Genomic DNA, 23,791 nt, shown 5'->3' with positions numbered 1-23,791 from the left:
CGTTTTGATTTTACTCTCTCGTACCGCCGGGTTCCAAGAACATCAAACCCGATTCTTTATCACGTATTTTTGATCACTCCGAACGCCCGTCTACTCCCGAGTGCATTTTACCAGAGACTCTATTCATCTCTACACTCACATGGGAGATCGAATCGAAGGTCAAGACGGCCTTAGAAGGGTAACGCCCCGGCTCGGTGCCCACCGAACCGTTTGTTTGTGCCGGAGGGGTTACGGTCCAGCGTTATTCAGTGGGGACATTGTTCTAATGTGGCTTGTCATCCAGGAGTTAATCGAACTAAGTTTTTAGTCAAGCAACGATTCTGGTGGCCTTTGATGGTTCGTGGCGTTCACAGTTTTGTTTTGGCTTGCTCAGTCTGCGCCACTGGTAAGAGTTCCAATCGACCCCCAGGCGGGTTACTTCAACCGCTGCCGGTGCCATCGAGACCCTGGTCCCATATCGCTCTAGATTTTATCACCGCCCTCCCACCCTCACAGGGACACACGGTAGTTTTAACCGTGGTGGACCGGTTCTCAGGCGGCCCACTTCATTCCCTTGCCCAAATTACCCTCTGCCAAGGAGACAGCGGTGATTGTCATTGACCACGTCTTTCGGCTACATGGCCTCCCGACAGATGTGGTCTCTGACAGAGGACCCCAATTTGTGTCCAAATTTTGGCGAGAATTTTGTAAATTACTGGGAGCGACTGTTAGTCTGTCCTCAGGGTTTCATCCCCAGAGCAATGGTCAATCTGAGCGAGCCAACCAGGATCTGGAGAGAACGTTACGATGTTTGGTATCCAAGAATCCTTCCTCATGGAGTCAGCAACTGTCTTTTGTTGAGTACGCCCACAACACGTTACCAGTATCATCCACGGGCCTATCTCCGTTTGAGTGTAGTGTAGGTTACCAGCCACCTATTTTTCCTAGTCTGGAATCCGAAGTCGCGGTCCCTCCGCTCACGCCTTCGTCCAGAGGTGTCACCGCACTTGGACTAGGGCCCGGAGACTCTACTCCAAGTGGGGTCACGCACCAAGGCCAAAGCTGATCGCCACCGGTCTAGGCCTCCCGTATACGTCGTTGGTCAAAAAGTGTGGCTTTCTACTAAGAACATTCCTCTACGCTCCGTATCTAATAAACTTACACCTAAATTTATTGGCCCGTTCGCTGTCACCAAGATCGTTAGTCCGGTGGCAGTCCGCCTCAACCTTCCTCCAGCGTACAGGAGAATTCACCCGTATTTCATGTATCCAAAATAAAACCCGTCTTTTATTCCCGCATTAACCCGCCGGTTCGGTTCCCCCCGCCGCGACTTCGTAGACGGGAACCTACTTATTCGGTCAACCGTATTCTGGACTCAAGACGGAGGGGACGCGGATTTCAGTACCTGGTGGACTGGGAAGGTTACGGTCCGGAGGAGAGAGGTTGGGTACCGGCCAGAGACATTCTGGATCACTCCCTTATCGATGACTACAATCGGCAGGTAAGGGAGCCTGGGAACGCCAGGAGGCGTTCCTAGGGGAGGAGTACTGTCACGGTATTTAATCCTATGTCTCTTCCTTGTCTCGTGCCTTGTTCTTAGTGTGTGTTGTGTGGGTGCGTGAATGTGTGGGCGTGTTGTTTGTACCATGATTAGCGCTCTGCCGCAATCACTCCTCTCACCAGCTGTTACTCATTCCCATTCCCTTTAAATTCTCACCACTCTCTCATCTCCTTGTCAGATCGTTGTTTGTGATGTCCGGTGTTGTTCGCTCTTCAGAGTTCCAGTCCAGTTCTCTCGTTGTCCCTGTTTCGTGTCCTGTTTGCTGTTACCCGGATTCGCCGTGTCTGTTCAACACTTCTCTTCACTCTTCTCACCACGATCATCTGACCATTGGAGACTCTGCGCCACTAGACCATCACCCCGGACTTTTCCCCTATCTTCTCAATTTGACTGTCAATAAACTAATTGTCAACTTGCAACTTGCTTCCTAGCTTCATTACGTCACAGTGGCTGGTTTTACATGGTTTAAAGCTGACCAAAGGTGGTCATTTATGGTCATTAGCTGGTCCAAACTGGTCTTGATAGTTGACACCTGGCTTCTTTCTGAGTATTTGCCTTGTTTTCCAGTAAAAGTATCGAAACATTCTTAAAAGAAGATAACTTTACTTGAGAAGCAAAATGGCAAACATGTGTTATCTTGTTTTCAGAGAAATGTAAAAAAAAAAATGTAATCGTGTTTATGCTCATAAAGAAAAAAATAGTATTTGCCAAAGGCGTAAGAAAAAATTTTGATTTAAAGGGAAACAAGTTTATTTTTCTTACCCCATTGGCAAATATTTTTTTTTTCTTGTTTGAAGGATAAATCCCATCAAATTTAGACTTAAATGCTATTCTGCCTTTCAAGTTTTTTTGTTGTTTTTTTTCCGTGTTTTAAGGATGTTTAGATTTTTTTTCAACCAGAAAATGAGACAAAAACTCTTAGTATTGAAAATTATTATTATTATTATTATTATTTTCAAAGAGAACCTGGTCGACCAATTTAGTCAAGCTCGTTGGAGCTTGTAGACCAATTGGACCAGCAAAACAACATCTACAATATTAAAAAAACATCTTGACTGCCAGTTGGTTACCAATCATAGGTGAAATCAAATCCATCATTACAGTGGCTGGGACACTTTGAACAGAATCAGGGAAAACAGAGAGATTAGAAACTGTTCATATCTACAGTATACTTCTGTGAACATGTTTCTTTCAAACACCCCAAAGGGTTATGAACATCATGTATTGGGTCTGTTTTGAATCTCGCTGGAAGACAGACTTTTCTGTTGGAAGCATTGATCGTTAGGCAGAATTTCAAAGACTGATTAATTAATTCAATAAATGAATAAAAGCAGGAGTGAGAGAAGAAAAAAGACAGACAGAAATGGGGATATGAAAAATAACTCGTTTTGGACAACAAATGAGAGAGTGTTTTTACTGGAACGCTCCACTGCATGTAAACACAGGAGAGATCACAGCTCAATATGCTGCTTAAGTCAACATGAAATCGAAATTGGACTGAAATGCTTTCATAATAATTTTTTACGGTCTTATTGTGACTCAACAGTTCACTTTGCTTTTTTTTTTTCAAAAGGAAAAAACTTTTTTGTCTGCATAATCTTTCATCAAAATATAACAAGTTGCCCTGCCTTTGAAATTACTTCTTTTTGGCTGACATCACCAAGACCTTTAATTCAAGCCCTCTTTTCTAGCAACCATACAGAGTCCACTTTTAAACAACCAATCAAATCCTTGTGAATAAAATCCCATCCCCAAATTTACTTGTCACTAAACAGAAGTAAAACTGGTAACAAACAAAAGAGTATTATCATGGTTTTTGGACATAGCACCATGGTAATACTATGGTGTTTTGAACACATTCCATGATACTACCACGTATGGACTATGCACCCTTATTACACGGCTCTTTGGAATAATCAATTCTGAATGGTCAATTGTGCCATCTAGTGGTCTGATATTGCTCTGCGTATCAGACCGCTCATCCGAGTTGCGAGACATCTTTCCTGCTTCTTGGATCACTGTGCCTTCTCTACAAGTAAGCTAATACAATCATTTAAACTCAAATCAATGTTTCATGAGCATTTATTTATTTGGCAAGAAGTCTTGTAATAAGATACATAATGAGCAGTCAGACGTTCATTCATTACAAAATTAACACCAACAGAACTCCGAAAGCAAACCGGAGGTAGATTTGAGCTGTTCAGTGATTTCCCTCTCACATAATTTCAAAGCAAATCAATGTAAAATGTCAATGTATTTACTTATTTGGTTAGTAGCCATGTAATAATGGTATAATGAATAGTCAGCCAATTTATCGCACAATAAACCCCTTCGGGGTAATACAAGACCCCTCCGTTTATGTTGAGATCCTGATCACCCTGTTGGGGTTAAATAACTGGCTGACTGTACATTATCCCTCACTAGACTAACTTGGTCTAGTAATGTATCCTGACTATGTAAAAGTATACGAATATGGTAATTAAAGGGTAACTAAACCCTAAACCAACTTTTTTAGTTAATGATCTGTAAGCATGGGGCTTTATTAGTACTGGTCATTGATTCAAGTAATTTTTTTGACATTTGTGTATAAAGTGTTTTAATTCTACAATATATGGTGTAAAAACGTCTGAATGCTGCCCTCTTCAGGTTGAACGGTGGCTACTGCAGTTGAATTTTCCTATTGGCTGTTGCGGTACTTCGTGACGTAAGCAGTGACAGCTGATGTAAGCAGGTTCCAGCTCACCACGCCACATTCATGTACATGTCGTCTTGTGAGGAATAATAATAATATAGAGTCTGACAGCAGCTGTCAATTAATCCGTCACTACGAGTCTCAGGTGCCCCCCCGCTCAGCCCCGCACTCGGTTCGTTCCCTCTATCCCCGCCGGGGTCTGCCCACTTTTCCTGCATTTTCAAATATTTCTAGTGGGTGGAGTCAGACTCTGAGCAGGTGTTTAGTTACCCTTTAATCAAGTACTACAAATGTATCAGTGAACCTCAACTGGTGGGTGACAACCAAAAAGTGGGTTGCAGGTCGGTTATGATACAGTGGCAGTGCCACAGTGGGGAAAATTTTTTTATTATTAAAAAAGTAATAAAATGTAACCTAACACATAACTGTGCACATTTAGGATGGCAAAGCAAATAGGCTTCTCGACAGGAAAAATGCTAGTAAATGCTAATACTAATAGAATATTTGACCCAGCATTTATTCCAAATGTCAGGCTTGTAAATCACACTTCTACTGTATTTTCCTATTCATATTACCATTCATATTACCACATTACTATGTCATATTAAATAACTGTGCATAAGTTTGGGCCTATGCTGTTAATGATAATATTATTTCAATGTTTAACCAAGGACATACTGTTTACTTTAGCCGAGTCAACGGTATTATGCTGGATCAGGACACTCCAATGAAAAAGCAGTTGAAAACCACTGCTATTCATCATGGTACTGCCAAAGTTCTCCTTTGAAAGGGCATGAATACAATGCTCCTATCTATCCTTCTCTATTTCTTTCTCTCTTCCACTGTGGTGTTGATGGCCAGCATTTTGGTTTGTTGCTACAGCTATTGATGGGAGGCAGGGCAACCACATTCGGGTACGGGGGACAGAAAGAGTGAGAGCGAGGGACAGAAAGAGAAAGAATATTGTCATAATTGCATGCTCTGCTGATTCTGCTTAGGAAGTGATGCCAACAGGGAAATGAAATACAGATCGTTGTTTGCCATGTGACCTCTTTGAGTAAAAAAAGAGTAAGAGAGATTGATGGATGTGATATTAAATGACAGACGCAGACCCACAAACACCACAAAACAGCCTTGGCTCCGCTGGACAAACCTCAAATCACACAGAGACGTATGGAGGCAGGAGGAGAAAAATAAGAGCGAAAACTTGGCATCTTCTAACTGTTAGTGCAAAAGCACTCTTTTTGCTGGGCATTTTCTGCTGCACTAGAATCACCAAGCAGAACTGCATATATAATGGTTGTTGTCAGACAGGTTTCCTAAATACTAGCCCTGTCTACAATTTGTCAGAAAACAAAACAGATTACCATGCCCCCAAACTCACTCCATTGGCTGAGAAAATGTTGCCGTGTTGGGTTGGCCAACACATTTTTATGTCACATTATGTTTACTTTTGGGGGAGATCAACCTACAAATGTCTTACTTAGTTGTCCCTGGAAACGTAGCAGACCGTTCACCCCCCAAAAAATATTTTTTTGTTCCAAAACCAAATATTCTTCCGTGGACCATAAATGAGATGTTACACATAATGTTAGCCTCATATACCATTCACTTTCAATGCATATTTTTTCCATATCAAGAAAGTGAATGGGAACTGTGGCTTATATTCTGACTAACATCTCATTTGCATTCCATGGAGAAAAGAATGTTATTCAGGTTTGGAAAGTAAATGATGACAGAATTTTAATTTTTGGATGAACTGTTCCTTTAAGTTATATGTCATTGGTCATTAGAGTGAGTTATCTTTTGAAATATGAAAGCAGAGCCAAACATCCATTTTCAAAGTAAACATTTATCTCTGAGGGCGACAGATTTGTTATAAATCTATTAGGAGTCAGTCAGCATGGCCCAGAGGTGATTTCTGGTTAATGGAGGAGCATATGGGTGTGTCTGGCTTTTCCATCTGCACTTTCCTGAATTAGTATTTGCAATGATGTGTTACTTTGTTCTTTGAGATGACATACAAATGCACACTAGAGGTCTGCTACCAGACCCACCCAGATGGGACCCGACTAACCATCAGATTTTCATTGCATTTGGATCAGTTTGTCTTGTATTGTATGACTTTGGGTTGGTGTTGGGTTTAACTTTGCAATTAATCAAAAATAAATAAAAATCAGTGTATTCTTTTATTATTATTAACATGCTTTGTGTAGAGCAGAGTAGGGCAGGACCAGGCTGGAACGACGCACGCCCGGTCCCCAATCAGTCTGATGGTGCGCGCGAGGGATAAAGCCGGAGACGACTGTTTGAGAGATAGAGAATTACAGGCAGCTGCCCTGTGTGTGGTTATGTTTGTGTGTTTTTGGTTAAGTTGATCATTAAATTATTATTTATATTGTCAAGCCGGTTCTCACCTCCTCCTTTCCCTTTAACTGTGTAACACTGGTACCCAAACCCAGGAAGGAGGAGGTTGCCCATCACAGAGTCCTCGACACTGCCGTCCACCCAAGGAAGCGCTGCTGCCTTCCTCCGGCATACGGAGTAGCGTGACCGCCCGGATGCGGGGAATGGCCACCATCCGCGAGGCAAGTGGGGACTGGACTCCCCGACCACTTGGAACGATGGAGCCGCTGCCAGAGGCGGAGGAGAACCATGCCGTCCCCCAGAAACGCGGAGGGGTCGAGAGAAGACTGCTGTCCACGAGGGGAGGACGGAAGCGTCTCTCCAACCTCCTGGAGCGGTAGGGCCGCTGCCAGGGGTGGAGGAGTGTCCCCACAGGTAGCTGGGAACGAGGAGGTGCATTCTGTCCAATGGGGGTCGGAGGTCTGACTCCGGTCCACTCAGGGAGGAGTGGCTGCCATCCACCTGAGAGGGTGGAGGAGTGATCGAGGACCTTGCAACAGTGCATTAGAGAACCGGTGAGTGAGTTTCTTTTTCTCTCTCTCCTCTCTCTCTCTCTCTCTGTCGTTCCTTTCTCTCGCCTATTTTTTTTATTTTTTCCTTCCTGTCTCCTCCCAGGTCAAAGAAGGCAGGGATGACCTGCCGGCAGACGGAGCAGCAACATTCTCTTGCGAACATACAGACAACCATTTAGAGGTACATTTAAATATGAGGAAGCTCAAGACTACATGTAAAACATCAACTAATATGACTTTAAAAAGCATTAATGACTTTATGCCATTATAATTCACATGAGATCAGCAAAACAAGATGTTTTAAGAAATATATATGCAGTAGATAATGTGTCATTTAGAATATTTACCTTGTCCATTCATGGCGCTAATGCGCTAACATGCTATGCGTGTCACAATTTGCACAGATTACACACTGTTATTTGTAATTTATGATGACACTGTTACAACTGCAAACATGGGTGTATAAAAGAGTTTTAAAGGGTAGAATACAGACAAAAGAATGATGATAGGCATATCTTTCATTGGGCAGATGTGTGAATGGCTTTGTCAAAAATTCCATGACATGTTCTTTGAAAATGTCTCTACGTGAACGATCGTACAAATGTAAGTTTGCACCAGCTCACTAATAATTCTGCACACTGGTATGTTCATGTTGTTCATGTTGCTTTGTTTTGGCCAGATTTATTTTAATGACGCCAAACCTGTTCTTTCTTTCTTATTCGTAGGAAGTGTGCAGGGGTTTTTTCAGTCATATTGGATGAATGATGAAAAAACTTAAATCTGATCTGATCTTAAAGTCAGAGCTGTGAAAATCTATGTGTCTGGGTTTACTTGCTTAGAGATGATGATTTCAGATTGAGTTCTTAAAATTAGACCGTATTGACTGGGTAGAAGGGTTTCGCTTACAGGCTTCTCTTACCTTTTTACAACATCGTCTCCGCTCCAACATGTGAGCTCGTCTACGCCTATCTCTCCCTCGCACAACGTCTCCGGAAGAATGGCGAAGAAGGACTTATATCGGGAGATGTAACCCATAAACTCCCTAAAATGCAAACAAACATATAAACAACACACACAGAACATGAGTGGTGGGACTTAATCGCAAGGTTTTCCTGTGTGTGTGTGTGTGTGTGTGTGTGTGTGTGTGTGTGTGGGCAGGTTTAAGTGGTTTACGAGGACTTTTTTTTAGGTTACAAACTGGTAATTGCATTTATGCATTTGGCAGATGCTTTTATCCAAAGTGACTTACAGTGCCCTTATTACAGGGACAATCCCCCCAGAGCAACCTGGAGTTAAGTGCCTTGCTCAAGGACACAATGGTGGTGGCTGTGGGGAACCACACAACCTTCTGCTTACCAGTTCATTGCTTTAGCCCACTACGCCACCACCACTCCTATTACAAGGGTATTTATGCTATAAATGTGGTTTATAAGGACATTACTATTGTCCCCATAATTTAAATTGCTTAAAAAACATATTAAATTATGTTTTATTGAAAATGTGTGTGTGTGTGTGTGTGTGTGTGTGTGTGTGTGTGTGTGTGTGTGTGTGTGTGTGTGTGTGTGCGTGTGTCTTCAAGACATAATACAACGAAAAAGCAACAGCGAAAAAACTAAATATTTAATAATTTTTTTATTTTATTTACTGTATTCACTTTGCTAGTTTTGTTGTTTTGTGCACCCCAGGGCCACGGCACAAATGGATTCGGGTCCTCATCAAACGTGAAATGTGAAAACACCATAAACGGTAAGAATATAATTGGGTCTTGATGGGTAGAACAAAGGCAGGGCTAACAAATATTACCCAAGGAAAACACAAACATGCACACAAGCATCCCTTTTCTCCAACAAACTGATACAACCTGACCCAATTTTAGAGGATATATTCAAAAACAAGAACCAGTTGTGGCCCATCAGAGGAGGCAAGGGAGGGTGAGCCTCCTCAATAATTTATTTTAAATGAACATAACAAAAGTGATAAAATTTAAAGTTTTTTTTGTCAATTTACCTACTAATGTACATAACTCAAAAGCCTTTAATGGAAAAATAAGTATTTTTTAAACACGTTAGACCAGATTAGTTTTTTATTTACTGTATGAATTTGATGTCAGAGAAGGTTGCATTTGGATGAATCATCCCTTTAATAACCCTAGAACTCATGTTCGGTCTTTCTAAAAAATGTTGAGCTTTATTGTGTGACGGCCCATGGGTTTCTTGTTTCTGTCAGGATGTTTGGGTGTGTTTTTGTGTTTGCAGGGTGAACTTCCTGGTGGAGTGGAGCTGAGGCCATCACGCAGATCGGAGTCAGCTGGCCACTGTCTCTAGATGGCATAAAACCCGCCCCTTCCTGATTGTCGCGGGTTTTGGACTGTTTGTTCTGTTGCTTGTCCCCAGCATGGTGTTCCTTTTTGTTTTTGTTGTGTTCCGTTTGTTTGAAGAACTGGCATTATGTTTTGCCAGTTTCATTTGTTGACTTTTCTCTAATGATTTATTATTTGTTAAGTTAATTTATACTTTTGTTAATAAATATTCTTTTTTTGGTATTCCCTTGAGTGTGGTTTCCTCTATTTGTTGTGGCTTTTGAGCTGGGCCATAACAAATTGGGGGCTTGTCCAACTTGGAAATTATGCTGTTAACAGGGTGTAATTTATGTACGTTTTTTTTTTTTTTTTTCCTCTCTGAGTTTCTTTGGACCGTTAAAACGGTGAGTAGGAGCGCGTTTTTGTAAATTAGTGCCTTGGCTGGATGTCTGACTGTGGGAAGAGGACGCACTAAATGTGGTTTTTCCCAGTTGGTGACTTCTAGTCTGGAATTTTTTTTTGGAAGCCCGCGTAAGGGAATTAACCAGGTGATGGAATCGTTGGTGCAAGTTTTTTTCTGTCTGCAAAATAGCCCTGGGACAAGGAAGGTAAGTGTTGACCTTTGTTTTTTTGCGCAAATGTGTAAATTGAGCTAGTTCCCCTGTAGGTATAGCGCGTTTTCCTCTTTAGGATTCGTGTGCATTTGAATGTAGTGCGGGGTGAAAGTGGTTGGAGCGGTTGTCTCTGGAGTACGTCCGTTGTTGTGGCGAAGTTGCCAGCTTGCTGGTCGCTTAACCAAACTTCTGGGTTTTAGTGCATAAATACCCGCCCCAAGTAACCCCTGAAGACTAGGGTTGAGTTATGTAGATTGGGTTAGGTAGTTTAGAGGGGACGCTCAGTTTATGAGGTTACTTTGGTTTTTCTTGCGCTTTAGGTCAATACTATACGTTTTTTTTGTTTGTTTGTTTACCGGGGACTGATTGCTGTATTGTTCAGGTGTTAATCATGGCAGGTATTGATGATTTTATTGCTGTTCCCTCGGAGGAAGTGAGGAAGTGAGTAGTCCTAGTGAGTTGGCTTTGGATGAGTTTTCTCAGAATATATCTCCTGGTGTAGCTTTAAATTTCGAACAGCAAAAAGAAATATTGATATTGCGTATGAAGTTAGAGAAGGAGAGGGATTTAGAGTTGGAAAAGATGCGGCAGCGAGTGGAAGTTGATAAAGCTTTAGCACTAGAAGAAATGAGGCAGCAAACAGAAAAGGCAAAGCTAGATTTAGAAAGTGAAAGATTGGGGTTAATTAAAGAAGGTAAATTAGGTGACTTCTCAAGGAATGAAGAGTTGGCTCGGGGCAACGATAGCTCATATGATATTTTGAATAGTTTGCGCTTGGTGCCTAAATTTAGTGAGAAGGACATTGATGTATTCTTCATTTTGTTTGAGCGTGTTGCAGACGCGAGAGATTGGATTGATTCAGACCGTATAGTTTTGCTACAATGTGTGTTAACTGGGCGTGCTCAGGAGGTTTTTTCCTCGTTGTCTTCGGAAGAGAGCGGTGATTATGCCAAGGTTAAAGCAGCTGTACTAAAAGCGTATGAATTGGTCCCTGAAGCGTACCGTCAGCGTTTTAGGAGTTGGAAAAAGGGAGATAAACCATATCTTGAGTTTGCCCGTGATTTGGTGACTCATTTTAGTCGATGGTGTTCGGCTTCAGGGGTGAAAGATTTTGATGACTTGTGTAATTTGATGGTACTTCAACAGTTTAAAAATTCAGTTCCAGAACGAATTGCCATGTACATAAGTGAACAAAAGGTAAGGACAGCAGGGGAGGCTGCTGCCCTTGCGGATTATTATTTTTTGACCCACAAGGGTAGGGGTGATGTGGATGTCCTTATGCGTCCTGTGGCTGGAAGAGACGTTGCGCCTGCTGGGGGGATGTTTTTTTCTAAGCGGTCAGGTGGAGGTTTTCCTCAGGAACAGAGAGCTGATCATGGGCTCCGTGACTCTGAGTGTCATTTCTGTCATAAATATGGTCATTGGAAGAGAGAATGCGTGGTGTTTAAGTCGCGGAATAGGCAAGATATGAATCATGTAAAACCAGTGGCTTGCGCGGCGCCAGGTTATAATGTGCTCCTAGATAAATCGAGTGTCGAATTACCAGCTGTGTCGTCAAAGCCTGATTTAGGCTCATACTTGCCGTTTATTTCAAAAGGACATGTGTCTTTGGTTGGAAATAACAAGAGAGTGCCAGTGACTATTTTAAGGGACACAGGAGCATTTGATTCATTTGTCCTAGGGTCTGTTTTGCCGTTTTCTGAGGAAACGGATACTAGATCTTTTGTACCTGTTTTGGGCATGGGTATGTCTATTTTTCATGTTCCTGTACATAAACTTGTGCTCTATTCAGAGTTGTTTGAGGGAGAAGTTAAAATGGGAGTGCGTCCGGCTTTGCCTATAGACGGTGTCACCGTGATTTTGGGAAATGATGTGGCAGGTGCACGTGTTTGGGGAAGCAGCCCAGTACATCCAGTGGTGGTTTCAGTACCGCTAGGTAGTAACGGCCCTGATGAGAATGAAAAGTGTTCATGGTTTGCGCTGTGATGCGCGCCATGAAGCGGGCAACTGACATTGCAGATTTGGTAGCGGTGGAAAACACAGAGGGTGAGGAATCCGAGTTGTTTGAAATGACTTTGTCTAACACTCCCTTGTCTGTCTCCCATAGCGAATTGGCGCGTGAGCAAAGAGCTGACGTAACGCTGGGGGAGCTGTTCCAATCTGTTCTAGAGGTGGATGAGGTGAAAAATCGTGCACATGGTTACTTCTTACAAAATGAGGTACTGGTTCGGAAGTGGCTACCACATTGTGAGGGTTATGTTGGAGATCCTGTGTATCAGATTGTTGTGCCCTCCAAATTTCGGGATTTGGTTTTGCGGGTTGCTCATGAGAGTCGGGGCACATGGGGGTTGGGAAAACGTATGATTGTGTTCTCAGACATTTTTTTTGGCCGCGGGTTAAGAAGAGTGTGGCGAGTTACATCAAAACGTGCCACACTTGTCAGTTAACTGGCAAGCCAAATAAGGGAATTAAAGTTGCTCCCCTGTATTCGATCCCTGTGGTAAGCCAGCCATTTGAGCACCTGATTGTTGATTGTGTTGGTCTTCTCCCTCGTTCAAGGTCAGGTGCGATGTATTTGTTAACTGTTATGTGCAGTAGTACCAAATATCCAACAGCATATCCATTATGTACGCTAACAGCAAAAGCAGTTGTGCAGGCTCTGGGTCAGTTTATATCCATATTCGGCATACCTAAAACCATTCAGAGTGACCAAGGGCCGAATTTCTCCTCTCATTTGTTTGCACAGGTATTGAAACTGTTGCATGTGCAGCACAACCAGTCTTCTGCCTACCATGCGCAAAGCCAAGGAGCGCTGGAACGGTTCCATCAGACTTTAAAATCAATGATGAGGGCATATTGTGTGCAGATGGATGCTGATTATGAGGATGGATTACCATGGTTGTTGCTGGCAGCAAGAGAGGTTGTGCAGGAGAGTACACGTTTTAGTCCAAACGATTTGGTTTTTGGACATACTGTGCGGGGACCTTTAGCTGTTCTGCAAAATGAGTGGAAAGAGTCTCAGCCACCTCAAAATTTGATTGATTATGTTAATGGTTTTAGACATCGACTTTACTGTGCTACGGAGTTAGCTAGGGAAAAGCTGACTTCGGCACAGGAGAAGATGAAACGTCTTTATGACCGTAGAGCAGAGCAGCGTAGCTTTTGTGAGGGTGACCAGGTTTTGGCATTATTACCTATTGTTGGTTCACCATTGCAAGCAAAGTTTTTAGGCCCGTACACAGTAGTGAAGAAATTGTCAGAGCTAAACTATCTGATTGCCACTCCAGAACGTAGGAAAAACCATCAACTTTGTCATGTCAACTTGTTGAAAGCATATCATGTCCGGGGATCTCAGGAACTGAGTCCACCGGCAGATGATGTTCATCCAGTGTGTGTTTGTAACACACTTATGTCTGGTAGTGCAATTGTTTGTGAGGATGATTTACCAAGTCATGACTCTGCATTGTTAACTGGTCGGCTTAAAAACTCTAAGGTACTTTTAGAGTTAAACCGTGTATTGTCTCACTTGTCAGAGCTTCAGCGTACAGAATTAATAGAGGTTATACAGGAGTATTCCAGTCTGTTTGGAGATGTGCCATCTCGTACACATGTTTTGGAGCATGATATCGAAGTGGTGGGAGATGTAAAGCCGATTAAACAGCGTTTTTATCGAGTGAGCCCGGAAAAGCGTAAAGTTTTAGATGCTAAAGTTGATTATATGTTGAAAAATGGTATTGCTGAACCGTCATCATCAAGTTGGGCGTCACCTTGCTTACTGGTTCCGAAATCAGATAATACCCCTCGGTTTTGTTCTGATTTTAGGAAGGTCAACAGTGTCACTAAGCCAGATTCTTATCCTCTGCCACGAATAGACGACTGTATTGACCAAGTGGGTGCTGCGAAATTCATCAGCAAATTTGATCTGTTGAAAGGTTATTGGCAGGTTCCTCTGTCTCAAAGAGCACGAGAGATCGCAGCCTTTATCACGCCAGCTGGGCTATATTCTTATTCAGTTATGCCTTTTGGGTTGCGAAATTCACCTGCAACTTATCAACGGTTGATGAATAAAGTTGTTGGAAATTTGCAAGGCTGTGCAGTGTACTTGGATGATGTGGTTATTTATTCTGATACTTGGTCTTCTCATGTACAGTGTGTGAAAGCACTGTTTAAACGTTTGGCTGAGGCACGCCTCACGATAAACTTAGCAAAGTGTGAGTTTGCACGAGCGACAGTGACATACCTTGGTCGGCAGGTTGGGCAGGGTACAGTGCGTCTATTGCAGGCGAAAGTACAGGCAGCTGAGTGTTATACTCCTCCAGCTACGAAAAGAGATCTTATGAGATTTCTGGGTTTGGTGGGTTACTACAGAGGTTTCTGTAGAAATTTTTCAACTGTAGTAGCACCATTGACAGATCTTTTGAAGGGTAAGGTAAAATACATCTGGTCTCCTGTCTGCCAGACAGCTTTTGAGAATGTGAAGGCAATTTTGTGCAGTGCTCCTGTTTAGGCTGCTCCTTTAATGGACAGACCATTTAGACTTCAGGTGGATGCTAGTCATGTGGGGGCAGGTGGGGTGTTGTTACAGCAAGATGAGTTTGGTATTGACCGACCTGTGGGTTTTTATTCGAAAAAATTCAACAAACATCAGTTAAATTATTCGATAATTGAAAAAGAAGCGTTGGCTCTGATTTTGTCTTTACAACACTTCGAGGTGTATGTTGGTTCAGGCCCAGTGATCATTTATACAGATCACAATCCATTGACATTTTTGAACTCGTTGCACTGTCCAAATCAGAGACTTATTAGGTGGTCGTTATTTCTTCAGTCATACAACTTGGATATACGTCATGTAAAGGGTAGAGATAACATTGTTGCGGATGCTTTGTCCAGAGCCCCATGTCAGTGATTGTTCTATAATTATTCGTTCTGGTGTCTCTATCTCACTCTTAAATCGCTTCTAGGTACCAGTTGCAGGGATGAGTTGAGGCTACAAGATGGAGAATGGCTGAACAAGTACTGTTCAAAAGACTTTGTATTGAGTGTATCGATAGTTGTGTAAGTATAACTTTGAGAAATAACTTAAGACCTGTCCAGTTTAAAAAAAAAAAAAAAAAGCTAAAATGTTATGCGTTTATAGTGGTTGTTGGCCAGGGTTCCAGTGGGGACCCTGTCTTTATGGGGGGGGGGGTGTGACGGCCCATGGGTTTCTTGTTTCTGTCAGGATGTTTGGGTGTGTTTTTGTGTTTGCAGGGTGAACTTCCTGGTGGAGTGGAGCTGAGGCCATCACGCAGATCGGAGTCAGCTGGCCACTGTCTCTAGATGGCATAAAACCCGCCCCTTCCTGATTGTCGCGGGTTTTGGACTGTTTGTTCTGTTGCTTGTCCCCAGCATGGTGTTCCTTTTTGTTTTTGTTGTGTTCCGTTTGTTTGAAGAACTGGCATTATGTTTTGCCAGTTTCATTTGTTGACTTTTCTCTAATGATTTATTATTTGTTAAGTTAATTTATACTTTTGTTAATAAATATTCTTTTTTTGGTATTCCCTTGAGTGTGGTTTCCTCTATTTGTTGTGGCTTTTGAGCTGGGCCATAACAATTGTAAAAAATGTGTATTGTATTGTTGTGTGTTTTCACCTTATAAACAAAAAACGAATAGCACTTCTGAAAATTTTTCAAACTGGTGCATACTCACATGAGAAGAAGATCATATGACCAGCCAGATACTACTCTCTATACCTCAACAGTCCCTATAATTGAACGTTTTCACTTGGGAATAAATTAATCAAGCTCAAAGTGAATAGCGCATTTCCAAAATCTCACTGATTCCAAAAGATTTGCTCCTGAGTGTTGCTAAATCACGCTGCTGCAAGGTGTCAGTGCAACATGAACAAAAAATTACTGAGTGCATCTTTAAATACTGTTGTCTTAACTTGCCGGTCAGAGAATTTTCAAGGCTCTTGATGCAGAGAGATGATGTCATGCACACGGTGATGAGTGTATGCTATTCTCTCCTACCCACTCTAACTCTGCACACCGGAAAAAGAGCCTCTAATCCATTTATCTCTCTGTTCCAGCAGGCAACAACTCAATGCCAGTTACAGTACTGCTCTTGCCAGCCTACCATTTACTCATAGGGATCCAGAGTAGACATGAGTGTTCTGAAGATTCATAAAGAAATATTCCATGTTTAATTGAAGTTATGCAAGTTAAACTCAATCAATAAGACAGCATTTGTGGCATAACGTTGATTACAACAGTTGTGCCAGCAGGGTGGGACACCCGGATTTGGATCCTGTGTTGAAATCAGGAAGTAATCACGTTTGTATAATCAGTGATGAGCACGATTTGGAGGTTGCATTTTTCCCTCTAAAATTATGTTTTTACTTCACTGATGGTTAGGTTTAAGTTTGGGTGTTGGGTTGGGGGTTTCAAATTTCGGTAGGCACAGATCAATTATAGCTTAAGAAAAGTAAACAGACTGTTTCTGATTGCACTGTGAGACCACTCTGTAACTTGTATTGAACAGGAAGATTCCTTCAATTCAATTTGACCAAAGCATGTGGATGTGTTAACACATTTACGCAATTTGTGTGTCTTGGTCAACTCTGAAAGGGATTCAATTTGAATAGATATGCCCAATATATCCAAGATCATATCGAAATCAGCTGATATTAGTGCTATAATTATCTGTATTGATCTGGTTAGACTGATTGCAGCAGATAATATCAGGGAATATTTTTAATACTCTCTTTCTATGGCAGGTACTAAATCCATGTTTTCCACTGTACATTTTACAGGGTTCACACATCTTTTGAGCAATTCATTTCCCTGAATTTTCCAGCCATTCGTGATTACTGTTTTTTTCAATGTAAGCATAACTACAAAAATGTATATTCACTATAAATGTCCAGATGTCAAACCTGTGAAGATGCGCCAACATTCCGATCTTATCGGCTCCTGGAACATCCTGTGAGCTGTTAGTAGGTGGAGGTGTGACTGCAGTCAATGGAAACGTCCTGACTGTGGTGGATGACGCATTTGAAGAGTGACCACACACCTTATCCACCTGAGAGAGAGAGAGAGAGAGAGAGAGAGAGAGAGAGAGAGAGAGAGAGAGAGAGAGAGAGAGAGAGAGAGAGAGAGAGAGATGATGATGTTTAGTTCCCTCAGGAAGATAGAAAGGATGACGCAAGTATGTGTGAGCAGAATAAAAAGGTAACAGATCATATTAAAGCTATGGATGATTTGATAAAGATAGAAGGTCAAATCATTTTTATTTCTACAGTGCTTTCACAATACACATTGTTTCAAAGCTGCTTTCTTCTTAAAGCCCCCAATGAACTGCTTCATTAATACACTTCATTAAAATAATTATTTAAAGTCTCTATCTCTAAGACAAGATGTTTGGTTGTGTTTCTGACCATGTGTATTAGCTAAATCTGACAAAACCTTCCATTAGGGACATCCAGGATGCTCTCAAATGCAAAAATAATAAATAAAAACTTTTTAAAATATACACTGGGGGACAAAATTTTGGAATAATTCACAGATTTAGCTGTTTCCAATGTAAATTGGTACTTTAATTCACCAAAATGTCATTCAACTGATCACAAAGTATAGTCAGGATATTACTGATGTAAAAAACAGCACCATCACTATTAGAAAAAAGTCATTTTTATCAAATCTAGACAGGCCCCATTTCCAGCAGCCATCACTCCAATACTTTAAGCTTGAGTAATCATGCTAAATTGCTAATTTAGTACTAGAAAATCACACGTTTCATGTATACTAGTAAAGAGAAGGCTATGGGAAGAATAGCAAAGAAAAAGCCACTTTTGAAACAGAAAAACAAAAAGAAAAGGTTAGAGTGGGCAAAGAAACACAGATAATTGGAAAAGTGCGTTATGGATCTTAACTCCATTGAGCATTTGTGGGATCAGCTAGACTGTAAGGTGTGTGAGAAGTGCCCGACCAGACAGCCATATCTATGGCAAATGCTACCGGAAGTGTGGGGTGAAATGTCACCTGAGTATCTCGACAAACTAACAAACTGCAAAGCTGTCATTGCTGCATATGGAGGATTTTTTTAACACTTTGAAGTAGTTTAAGAAGTTCTGAAAAAAAAAAATCTAATTATAATAGTAATTTTTCACATCAATAACGTCCTGACGATACATTGTGATCTGTTGAATGCCACTTTGGTGAATAAAAGTACCAATTTATTTCCATAAAAGCAAAATCTGTAAATTTTTCCAAACTTGCAAAATCTGAACATTATTCCAAACTTTTGGCCACCAGTCTATAAAAATGATAAATCTTGACAACAGCAGTGTCCTAGGCAATCCTGATTCAAAGCTTGATAGAGTAACACTTCTTAGCGCCATCTAGCGCTCTGCACATGCGTCAAGCACTAGGAAGTGTAATCGAACTCGAAATCATGATCGTTCCTAGAGACTGCAATGGCAAGATGTACAGTAAAAAAAAGTTATATTTTGGTCTGTTCTCACCCAAAACCGATTAGATTGCTTCAGAAGACATCGATTAAACCACTGGAGGATTACTTTTACATAGTGCTGCAACAACTGATCGAAAATAAACGAAAATGAAGGTCATTATCGATTAGTTGGATATACGCAGTGTGCACAGCAATGATGTCACTTTACAGTCCAAGTAAAAAATTTGTTAAATGACAACTTGTTAAAAAAAAACGTTGGATAAAAGTTAAAGCGGAGAACCCATGTTGTCCAGCACAGGGGAGAACGTTATGTTAAATACTTAGAAGAAGATTATGTGCATACAGTTTAATGTGGAGTGCTTGCTGAATCAGGTGCATTAACAGAGTGTTTGTGCTGACGCATAACTTTAATTTCACTGTTATCTTCAGTGTTTTACATATAAGTGCTATGATTTCAAGGCGTCTGTCTTTACCACAAACAAGTCTCTGTGAAACTTCACTGAATGAATGAGCCTTTGCTTCCTTGTCAATCAAAACGATCGCAACAGAGAAACGTAGCGCAAACATTATGATTAAACTGTGCTTTGTGGTTAAGTAATCGTGCATCATCATAACACGATTTCCAATTCAATGTAAATAATTGTACAGTTTTCATGGATATCAGGCCTAGTCCTTGGGACTGTTAATAACTTCTGGTTTGTGGACCTCAGAGATCTCACTGAGTGATGCCAGACAGGAGATCAGTGAGGTAAGACGGTACTAGATAATTTAAGGATTTACAAACGAGGAGTAGTATTTTGAAATCAATTCTGTAGAAAACTGGAAGCCAGTGTAACGAGACTAAAACAGGGGTGATATGTTCACGTTTCCTGACACCAGTTAGAAGACTAGCAACTGAATTCTGTACAGTTTGCAACCAGGTTGACTAATAGCCATTTAAAGTGCATTGCAATAGTCAAGCCGTGAAGCAATAAAAGCATGAATCGGCCTTTCAAAATTCTTAAAAGAAGGTTTTCACCTTAGCCAATACTCGTAAATGGAAAAAACTAGATTTCGCAACAGATTTGATTTGTTTGTCAAACTTAATAGCATTATCAAAGAACACACCCACATTTTTATGCATGATTTAACATGCAGAGATAGAGAACCGAAATTAAGGTCAGAGGTTCTAAGGGCTTCACAGGGCCCAAACACAATGATCTCAGTCTTGCTTTCATTCAAGTTTAAATAATTGAAAGACATCCAAGCCTTTAAATCAGAGAGGCAGGCCAGAAGCGAGTCAATACAATTCTTGTCATGTTTCAAAGGCAGATAGATTTGGGTGTCATCTGCGTTGCAGTGAATAGATATATCGTATTTCTTAAAAATAGAACCTAAAGGAAGCATATATAGAGAAAACAAAATAGGAGCAAGAATAGAGCCTTGGGGAACACCACAGATAAGTGGAACTGACCTAGAGGAAAATTCACAGATATTAACTGAGAAGATCCTATTGATAAAATAGGATTGAAACCACTTCAGAGCCTTTCCTTGAATACATGCATATTGCTCTAAATGGGAGATCAGGACAGCATGGTCAACTGTGTCAAAGGCAGCACTTAAATCTAAAAGCACAAGCAATACAGAATTGCCGGAATCAGCCGTTAAACTGCGGTCTCAGTAGAGTGGTATTTTCTAAAACCTAACCTGAAGGAAGTCTATCGGATTGGACTACCAACGCGCCTGTGGAGAGAATTGCCGAAGACCGATGATTATACATGGAGGGAGTATGTGGGGCTATTTTTGGAAACACAGGAGGTCAAAACATATACAGGTACATTCAACAGCTGACAACGAATGATCAAACAACAGGGCTTAAATACACAAAGGATAATGACTAAATGAAACACAGGTGAGGACAATGAAGGACAGCTGGCAGAGATGAGAGCAGGGAATTATGGGAAGTGTAGTCCGGGAACAGATGACAGGGGAGAAACATAGGCCAGACAACAGTGAATCGTGACACTAATATTTATAGTATAATATTTATCTGCTGGGCTTATTTTTAGTCTCAGTCCCTTCCTAATGGATCATTGTGCATTTTAATGAACAATACTTTAAGCTTTACAAGTAAATGAAAGGAATGAATTTGCACATGTCTTAAAATTAAAACAAACAATCAAACTTAACTTTTCTTGATTTGAGCTTTAAAATATCGCGACATTATGAAATTGTGAATTCAGTATTGTGAATTGAACAGAATCATGAGATGAAACATTACGCACTTAAATACACCAAAAAAATGCAGGAAATAAAATTTCACTTTTTATACGATTAATCGAAGAAATAATCGAAGATGAATCGATAATCAAATGAATTGCTAGTTGCAACCCTACTTTTATGCTGCTTTTAAGTGTTTTTGAGCTTCAAAGTTTGGGTCACCATTCACTTACAATGTATGGACCTACAGAGCTGAAATATTCTTCTAAAAATCGTTGTTACAGATTTACATCTGGCATGAGTTAGAGAGTTTGTATTTATGGGTGAACAATCCCTTTAATGAAAATGTAAAACTCCATAAAGTTTGCTAAGGCTTAAGGGATAAATGTGCATTAGCTCAGTATAGAAACAATAGAAAGTCCCCATCATGATAGTAAAATAAATGTATGTAAAAAATCATTACAGACTCTTGCTGTTACACAGGATTTCTCTCAATCATTTTCCTTTAAACACCTCTTTCACCTATCGCTTCCTCTTTCACAACACACACACACACACACAGTATTTAATCAATGGTGCTTTCATCTCACTAAAAGCTCCGACAGACGTCACCAGTCCATTAGTCAGAGTCAACCCAACTCATCACGATGCTGATCCAATGAGTACCCTCTGTTTCTGCCCTCTCCTATCAGTCACCTTTAATAATGACAATTTTATTTAGCAATGAATAAATCCTTATTTCCTGGATGATTTGTTATTGCTCTGAGAGGCAACATGAGGGTGGAGGAGAGTGAAGAGACACGCTTAATAGTCTGAATAAATAACAAGGTGCATCTTGGTGCAGCCAAGAATCTGGAGAATGTTGGAGTTAGCAGGCCAATTTTCCACAGTATGTGTGAGTGTACATTTTTGGAGTAAAACATTATATATATATATATACACATACTGTAGGTAATCAAAGCAGTGGTGATTTAGGGCTATATAGCATGATTGTGAATGTGATATTGCTTACAGGCATATGCAAAATTGTTTAGGCACCCCTGACAATTTCCATTATTTATAAATAATTGGGTGTTTGGATCAGCAATTTCATTTTGATCTATCAAATAACTGAAAGACACAGTAATATTTCAGTAGTGAAATGAGGTTTATTGGATGAACAGAAAATGTGCAATATGTCTCAAAACGAAATTAGACAGGTGCATAAATTTGGGCACCCCGACAGAAATATCACATCAATATTTAGTTGAGCCTTCTTTAGCACAAATCTAGAGCCTCTAGATTCTTCCTATAGCTTGTAATGAGTGTCTGGATTCTGGATGAAGGTATTTTGAACCATTCCTCCTTGCAAAACATCTCCAGTTCAGTTAGGTTTGATGGTTGCCGAGCATAGACAGCCCGCTTCAAATCACCCCACAGATTTTCAATGATATTCAGGTCTGGGGAATGGGATGGCCATTCCAGAACATAGTACTTGTTCCTCTGCATAAATGCCAGAGTAGATTTTGAGCAGTGTTTTGGGTCGTTGTCTTGTTGAAATATCCAGCCCCGGCATAACTTCAACTTTGTGACTGATTCTTCTACATTATTCTCAAGTATCTGCTGATATTGAGTGGAATCCATGCGACCCTCAACTTTAACAAGATTCCCAGTACCGGCACTGGCCGCACAGCCCCACAGCATGACCAAATTTGACTGTGGGTAGCAAGTGTTTGTCTGCCATGCATAACGCCCCTTGTTATGACCAAATAACTCCATCTTCGTTTCATCAGTCCACAGCACCTTCTTCCAAAATGAAGCTGGCTTGTCCAAATGTGCGTTTGCATACCTCAAGCGACTTTGTTTGTGGCGTGTGTGCAGAAAAGGCTTCTTCCGCATCACTCTCCTGTACAGCTTCTCCTTGTGCAAAGTGCGCTGAATTGTTGAACAGTGACACCATCTGAAGCAAGATGATGTTGTAGGTCTTTGGAGGTGGGCTGTGGGCTGTTTTTGACCATTCTCACCATCCTCCGCCTTTGCCTCTCCGATATTTTACTTGGCCTGCCACTTCTAGCCTTAACAAGAACCGTGCCTGTTGTCTCACTATGTTCCTCACAGTGGACACTGACAGCTTAAATCTCTGTGATAGATTTTTGTAGCCTTCCCCTAAACCATAATGTTGAACAATCTTTGTTTTCAGGTCATTTGAGAGTTGTTTTGAGGAACCCATGTTGCCACTCTTCAGAGGAGAGTGAAAGAGAACAACAACTTGCAATTGGCCACCTTAAATACATTTTCTCATGATTGGATGCACCTGTCTATGAAGTTCAAGGCTTAATGAGCTCACCAAACCAATTGTGTGTTCCAATTAATCAGTGCCAGGTAGTTACAGGTATTCAAATCAACAAAATGACAAGGATGCCCAAATGTATGCATCTGTTTAATTTCGTTTTGAGGCATATTGCACATTTTCTGTTAATCAAATGAACCTCATTTCACTACCAAAATATTTCTGTGTCCTTCAGTTATTTGATAGATCAAAATGAAATTGCTGATCCAAACATCCAATTATTTATAAATGAAAATCATAGAAATTGTCAGGGGTGCCTGAACTTTTGCATACGCCTGAACAGTTCAGTGAACAAGTAAATAAATAAAAAAATGAGGTATGGTCACAAAAAATGCATTTGTGCATGGAACTACTTTCTTACGTGACGGATCAGAATCTGCCATTGCTTGTTCAAACCAAATGATGCATCCAAGCCTCTCAAAAACATAACTTTAGAACTAGTATCACGGCTTAAGGTGCGTACACACTGCCAGAGACTCTGTTGCTGCAGGTCGCCAGTGGCTGGCGGTGAAGTAGCTAGTGGGTGTTCCCACTACTGGTTGCCTAGTAACGTTTATAAATGACATTCACGGATGCCATTCCATTGCTGTTGACAGCGAATCTCTTTTCTTGCCACTAAAAACAAACATTTTGGAGGGAAAAGACTAAATATAAATGGAATCAGTACATAAAATGCTTTATATCAAAGATGAACGAGAAACCAGGCGTGCTGTTTGCGATAGCGGCTGTTTATCTGCGGCGAAAATGC

General features: G+C 40.9%; 1 protein-coding gene across 1 annotated transcript in view; it reads right to left on the bottom strand.

The window, feature by feature from the left end:
• Positions 1-23,791, bottom strand: part of LOC127645600 (glypican-5-like) — a 223,718-nt gene that overhangs the window by 135,171 nt on the left and 64,756 nt on the right. The window contains exons 4-5 of the mRNA XM_052129262.1: positions 16,981-17,126; positions 8,070-8,192 (exon numbers count right to left, since the gene is read on the bottom strand). Of these exons, the coding sequence (XP_051985222.1) occupies positions 8,070-8,192; positions 16,981-17,126 (269 nt within the window). The remainder of the gene's footprint in view (positions 1-8,069; positions 8,193-16,980; positions 17,127-23,791) is intronic.

Source organism: Xyrauchen texanus, chromosome 6 (genome assembly GCF_025860055.1).
Source record: "Xyrauchen texanus isolate HMW12.3.18 chromosome 6, RBS_HiC_50CHRs, whole genome shotgun sequence".
Lineage (NCBI taxonomy): Eukaryota > Metazoa > Chordata > Actinopteri > Cypriniformes > Catostomidae > Xyrauchen > Xyrauchen texanus.
Note: the sequence above shows the minus strand (reverse complement) of the source record. Positions and strands in the feature narration are given on the sequence as shown.